This window comes from Pediculus humanus, genomic scaffold (genome assembly GCF_000006295.1).
Source record: "Pediculus humanus corporis 1103172108222 genomic scaffold, whole genome shotgun sequence".
In the NCBI taxonomy this organism is placed as follows: domain Eukaryota; kingdom Metazoa; phylum Arthropoda; class Insecta; order Psocodea; family Pediculidae; genus Pediculus; species Pediculus humanus.
Genome location: NW_002987792.1, coordinates 5,244 through 12,289, shown reverse-complemented (window position 1 = coordinate 12,289; position 7,046 = coordinate 5,244). Strand labels below are relative to the sequence as shown.

The 7,046-nt window shown below is 37.3% G+C and overlaps 1 protein-coding gene across 1 annotated transcript; it reads left to right on the top strand.

Moving 5' to 3' along the window:
- On the top strand, positions 1 to 5,410 carry Phum_PHUM451890 (leucine-rich transmembrane protein, putative; the record flags this gene model as incomplete). Its single annotated transcript, XM_002429762.1, has 4 exons — positions 1 to 3,502; positions 4,486 to 4,781; positions 4,877 to 5,126; positions 5,220 to 5,410. The coding sequence occupies 4 exons, from the start codon at positions 1 to 3 to the stop codon at positions 5,408 to 5,410; spliced, it is 4,239 nt and encodes a 1,412-aa protein (XP_002429807.1).
- Positions 5,411 to 7,046: the final 1,636 nt, after the last annotated feature.

Sequence of the window (7,046 nt, the reverse complement as noted above, 5' to 3'; positions counted from 1 at the left end):
ATGTGCGAATATAAAAATACGACACGATTGACGAAAACATTAATAAAAATTTTTTATATATCGTTCATAATCAACGTGACAATGTCAGACGTTAGGAATAACGAGGGGAGAGGAAATGAAAACAACAACAACAACAACACCGGAACCAGAAACGATGAAAACGTCAACAACAACAACGACAACGCGTGTCCAATAAAAAACGTAACAAGGGATTGTAATTGTTTTAATTTAGACGATGGGATTTACATCGAATGCACAAATTCGTCACCCATTTATTTAAATCAACTCTTGAGTTTAATTCATAAGAAAAACATAAAAACTTTAAATCTCGTCGATGTCAACGCGAACGTGACAATTCTCTCCGATAATTTTTTAAACATTTTTAACAATAATGATAATAACGATAAGAAGACAAAGATCAACGTCAAAGAAATAAAATTAATAAAATCAAATATAAGAATGGTGAGTGAAAAAGCGTTCGCGAACGTTGAAAGCAATTTAACATCCGTGACGATATCGAACGGAAAATTAAACGGTGTACCAATTAAATCCCTCGTCAAATTGAAAAAATTAAAAAATTTAAATTTGGAATCGAATTTGATAAGACGATTGGTCGACGATTCTTTTCGCGGTTTAAATATAAACAAATTAAATTTAAAGGATAATTTTATAAACGTTTTAACCGAACGGGCGTTCGCGGGTTTGGAAAACACGCTCCTAGAATTGGATTTGACGTCGAATAAATTACAAACGTTTCCGATGAACGCATTTAAATTATTAAAAAACATCAAAACGATACGTTTGAATTCGAATTTGATTAAAATTTACGGGGACGAACGTTACGACGGTGGCGCCGGAACCGTAAGCGGTGGAAACAAAAACAAACGTAACAAATTGACGAGTTTGTTACATTTGGATTTGTCATCGAACGTCATCGAATCCGTTCCATCGAATTATTTTCGTCCCGTTCCCTCGTTGATTTCCTTATCGCTACACAATAATTTAATAACGACCGTCGATGGGGATTCATTTGCATCCCTCGTCCCCCTCGAAATATTAGACTTGAGCAATAATAAAATAATCGATGTCGATAAATCGATTTTTCGATACAATAAAAATTTAAAAATAATCGATTTGAGTTCGAATCACGTGCACGACATAAGGGGTTTGTTCAACAGGTTGCAAAATTTACAAATATTGTATTTGATGGACAACAACATACGGGAAATCCCAGGGGAAACGTTCGACGAATGCAAATCCCTCACCGTCATTTACGTCGAACGTAACGTCATAACGACGATAAGTTCGAAAGCGTTCGAAAATTTACACAATTTAAAAGAGATCAACGTGAGTTTTAATTATTTGAAAAATTTACCCGGGGATTTGTTCGAGAATAACGTCAACCTCGTCAAAATGAGTTTGAATAACAATTACATACGAGACGTGGAAGGAGACACGTTCGAATATTTGAACAAGTTGGAAGAAATACGTTTGGACAACAATAGGATACGTCACGTTCAAAAGGGTTTGTTCGATAATTTGACGTCACTTGTCGAACTCAATTTGTACAATAACGAAATTTCCCGGGTCGGACAAGAATCGATAAAACGTTTGTCGTCGTTGAAATACGTCAACCTTCAAAAGAACTTTCTCGAATCTTTGAATTATTTTTTCGTACAAGTCGTTCCGTCACTCGTCACTATACGATTGGACGACAATCGCGTCAAGAATTTGAGCAACGCGTTCGTGAGCGAGCAAAAAAACGTTAGGATAATTTATTTGAATCGGAATCTCATAGAAAGCCTCGACAAAAACACGTTCGCGAACATGAACAAATTGTTGGAATTGCATTTGGACGACAACGTCATACGTCACATCGACGATCATGCTTTCGTAAACAATCACGATTTGAAAGTATTATTTTTGAACAATAACAATTTGAAAGTGATAAATGAAAACACGTTCGCGGGTTTGTACAATTTGAACGAATTTCACGCGTCGCGAAACAAAATCGAATCCGTTCATTCCGACTCGTTCAAAACTTTTCTCAAAATTAAACGCGTGGATTTGAGTCACAATCGACTCACGAGAATTCATAAAAATTTTTTACCACCGAACGTTCCACTCGTTCGAATCGATTTAAACGATAATTCGATACGTTTCGTCGATTTCGATTTCTCGAACGTTTCTCGACAATTGAGAGAACTCAATTTGAACAATAATCGTTTGACGATCGATGAAAAAAATTCCACGTTCGATTTCGCGAATTTGATTCCGCCGAATTTGTTAACTTTGAAATTATCCGGTAACGTCATTCGTTCGTTTCGCGAACGTGGTACCCCCTCTCCGCCGTTCGCGGTATCCCTCGAAAATTTACAAATGGATAATTCGTCCATCGATGACGTTCCCGAATATTTTTTTTCCAACGGTTCGATCGATAACCGTTTGAAAACCGTCAGCCTTTCCCGTAATAAAATTTTCCAACTTTCCGAAAACGTTTTCGTCAATTGCGTTCGTTTGGAAAACGTTCGATTGGACGGTAACCTTTTCGCACGGATTCCCTACGTCGCTTTCGACCCGTTGAAAAATTTAATCTCTTTAAACGTTTCCGGTAATTCGATAGAAAACGTTAATTTTAATAAATTGAACGGACTCGAAAATTTACAAATATTGGATTTGAGCCGGAATAAAATCAGTCGCGTTCAAGGTTTCGATGAAACCGTTCTGAACCGTTTGACTCACGTTTACCTCAACGATAATTATTTGAATCGCGTTCCCCCGGATTTTTTTCAAATTTTCGACAGGTTAACTCATTTGGACATTTCCGGTAACAGGTTAACGTTTTTTCCGCGACCCTACGACGAATACAATCCCACGGGTCGAAAACTTCGCGTTCCACCATTGAAACAATTAAATTTGAGCAACAACACTTTGGACTACCTCAAAACGGATTCGAACGATTTGAAATTTCATTTTCTCGAACGGATTCAAATGAGCCAATCAAAAGTCACCATTTTATCTGATGATTTTTTCCGGTATTTTCCCTCGTTGACTTTCGTCGATTTGAGCGGAAATAGAATTTCCATACTGTCCGACGACGTTTTTTACAATTTGTCCAAAGTAACGGATTTGAATTTGTCTCAAAACGGTTTGGAAGTGTTGAAAACGAACGTTTTGAACGGTTTGAACTCGTTGATTTTTTTAAATTTATCACATAACAAATTAAAAAACGTTGAAAAATTTTCAAACGATTTGACTCGGTTGAAAATCATCGATTTATCGTATAATAAATTAACGAGAATAAGTAAATATTTTTTCGATCGTTTATTTTATTTAACGGAAATATACCTGACCGGAAATTGGATCGTTTTCGTTCATTCGAACGCTTTCGAACCTAATAAAAATTTAAAAATTTTAGATCTGAGTAAAAATTATATGGAAAATTTACCGTTGAACGCTTTCAAAAATTTAGAAAGTCAAATACGAATCCTCGGAATAAAAGGTAAGGAAAAAAAAAATGTTTGTCGCGTTTTTACAAACCTTTTCCCTTTTGTATTGTTTCGACATTTTTCCCTGTTTTTTTTTTTTTTTTTTTTTTTTCGTTTCCGAATCTGGTAATGATTTAAAGTTATTTTCGGTTTTTTTTTTTTTAAGTCAATTGAATATCCGAAAAAAATATAAAAAAAAAAAAAAGTTTCGTCGTTTTATTGTTTTTCTCCCCCCTTCCCCCCCCCCCCATCTCTCTCTCTCTCTCTGGATATTTTCCAAAAATATAAATACATTTTCCCTATCCTCCATTTTTTTTTTTTTTTTTTTGTATTAAAATAAAAACAAAAAAAAAAAAATTTCCATTTTGATCGATCGATGAATTTTTCCCGATAATCTTATTATTATTATTATTATTAGAAAACTTTTAATTCCTTTCCCGTTCCATCGCGTCTGCTGGCCCCCCACCCCCTTCTTTTTCTTCTCCCCCTCCCTACCTCCCTCTCTCTCTCTATCTCCCGCTTTCCCCTCTTTTTCCTCGCCCTTTCATTTTCTCATCTTATCATCTTCCACCATTCTTTTCTTTCCCTCCTCCTCCTCCTCCTCTTCCTCTTTTTCCATAAATCCTTTTATTCTCCTTTCTTTTAACTCACCCCACCACTACTTCTTTTCTCCTACTTCCCTTCGACGATTTTTTTCTTTTTCTTTTCGAAAAGTTAATAAAAAAGGCGCGAAACGAATTTGAAAATCGAAACGAGAGGAAGGGAAGAAGGGAGGGGGGTATAGAAAATGACTTCATTTCCGTTTTTTTTTTTTTCGAAAACATTTTTCCGTTTAACGACGAGTGCTTTGTTCTCGCGTTCTCAACACGATTCCAATTATCAAATCAATTTTTCAAAACGTGTTTTATTGTAGAGTAGAAGAAAAAAATTTCCTTGTAATCTAACCTGTTCGTAATAAGAACCGCCATTTTTCTATTTTTTTTCGATTTCATTCCAGAAAATCCCATTACTTGCGACTGTGATGAACTAGAATTATGGGAATGGCTTCGGGAACATCCCAAATTAATAGGTTTTCACGACGGTTTGGAACTAAAATGTGAAAATCCATCTCGTCTCCGTGAGATTTCATTCGTCGAATTGATTCCTCCAGAATTTTGTTCTACTCCGATCATCGTTAAATTAGCCATACAAGACATTCAACCATTTTCCGTCGTCGTGTCCTGGCAAAGTAGAAATCATAGCGGATTAAATGGTTATAATGTTATTTACACGGATTTGAAAGAGAACAACACGGTAAAATCCCCCCAAATCCCCCCCCATCCCCCAACTCCCCCATTCCCTCTCTCTCCCTCACACAGTCTAAATTTTTCTCTCTTTCTTGTGTACAGGTTTCGACAAAAGTCTACGACAGAAACATTAGAATATTAAAAGTTAATAAATTAGAACCGGATACGAAATATTTAATTTGCGTTCTAGGATTTGGCTCTTGGACCGGAAATAATGATAACGAATTTAATTATATTTTTTTAACGTTAAAAAACGTTTCTTATTCTCACTCAATCAAATCTCATCCGTTTCCACCGGGAAAATGTACGGAAGTGAAAACACTCGAACCACCGGAAATCATGTACGGAAAAGGTGAATGGGAACGAATAAATCAATTTTTTTCTTTTTTTTTTTTGTTTCTGTCGTCGTCTACGTGTCGAACGAATACAAAAAAAAATTTTTCAGGTTTTGGCGACAAATGGGATTCGTCCAATTCGATATTAACGAGACGATTGGGTTTGATTGTCGGTTGTTGTCTGGGAAGTTTTGTTTTCTTCGTACTCATATCGATATTGGGATACATAAAAATACAAAAACAGAGAAGAGTTTCGCACAGGGACCAAAATTTACCGCCCGAATATATGTCGTACAGGTAAAATAAAGCAAGACATTTTTCCCTCGCACTCTTTCCCCCCCCCGAAAATTTTCCTTTCCCTCCCTCATTCCCCCCCTCCCCCGCGCACACACGCAATTTTTTTTTTTTTTAATTAAAAATTTTTTTTTACAATTGATTTCAAAGCGGCGATGGTGGAATGGTTCATTCAACTGATCACGTCATCGGTGCCTCAATCACTTATTTTTAATAATAATAATAATTATTATTATTATTATTATTATAAAACGTGTATAACGATTTTAAACAATTTAGTAGTTTGAAAAATAATTATGATAATAATAATAAATTTTTATATAAATTTTGTTATTAATTTTTTTTTTGAATTTTTGCACCTGAAAAAAAACCGCAAAAAAAAAAATTCAAAATTTTATGAATCTGACGCATTACGACGACGACGACGACGCCAATTTCAGGTACGTCCGTGAAAATTTCGCAAAAAAATTCCTAATTTCTATCAGATTCATTGCGAGATTACCTGAAATTGCGTAAAAACCCCCGTCGGCCCGGCAACCTCGGAAATTCTCACCGCCTCCGAAAGCTCACTTCGTCTCTGCGGGGAGGTGGGAACGACGTGGCAGGTCGGTACCGTCTCCCGAGGCACGAGGGAGGAAAGGATTCGTCCCGGTGCTCCGAGTCGGGCTCCGGATCTCTTTCTCGACTACGTCGGAGGAAGATTCGTCCCGGCTTCGGTGCGTCGGCGTACTTCGCGGCGATCGGAGTCTGGCAAACTTCGGTCGTCACGGAGTCGTCGAGGGGGGGAAACGGGGATTAATGTTTCTGATTTTCAGGTTCATGTCTATGATCTTTCTCCCGGACGGAGCAGCGGCAGGGGCGCATAGGTGATGGAAACGGGCGGTCCGGCCGGGAGTAGCGAACCCGTCCGTGTCGTTCGGTTCCGGAAGGTTACATAGAATCCCATCAAGAGGACCCTATCTTAGCCCAAGTTATACATACGGAAGAAAAAATTACAAAAAAAGGAGTACTGAAAAGAGCAAAACAAATCGTCCAAGAAAATAAAGAAAACGAGATAATGGAAGAAGGGCAACTTGCAACTTATAATAGCAAAGCCCAATCTCAGAAGAAATTATGTCAATATCTCCATTGGAGTATATGCCGAGAATATGGAATGGATGGATTACCCAAGGAGTGGTACAACCACATTCCAAGCCCAATTACGACAGCAGGTTCATGTTCGGTTCTGTATGATCAACAAATCCACACTGACAGAACTGTGTGCCAGCCAACAAACCGGATATCATCCTCAGAAGCATAATGCGGAAAAATGGTGTAAATTAATTGAGGTATCCGTGCCGGCAGAAAAAAACACCAGACAGCCAAAGAAGCAGACAAAAAGCTGAAATATAGAAATTTGGAAATTGAAATAACCAGGATGTGGGGAGGTAAAGACAGAAACGATTCCGGTCATCGTGGGAGCACTAGGAGCCATGCCACCACATTCAATGAAAGGAAATTTAAAGAAGATTTTAAAGAACCTAAAAAAAGAAGAAACCATCCAGGAAATCGCACTATGTGAGACGGCCCACATTCTTCGGAAAATATTATAAATAGCATCACCGAAATTCGAGTATTTGTCCCTAAGGAATTGGGTAGAAAAA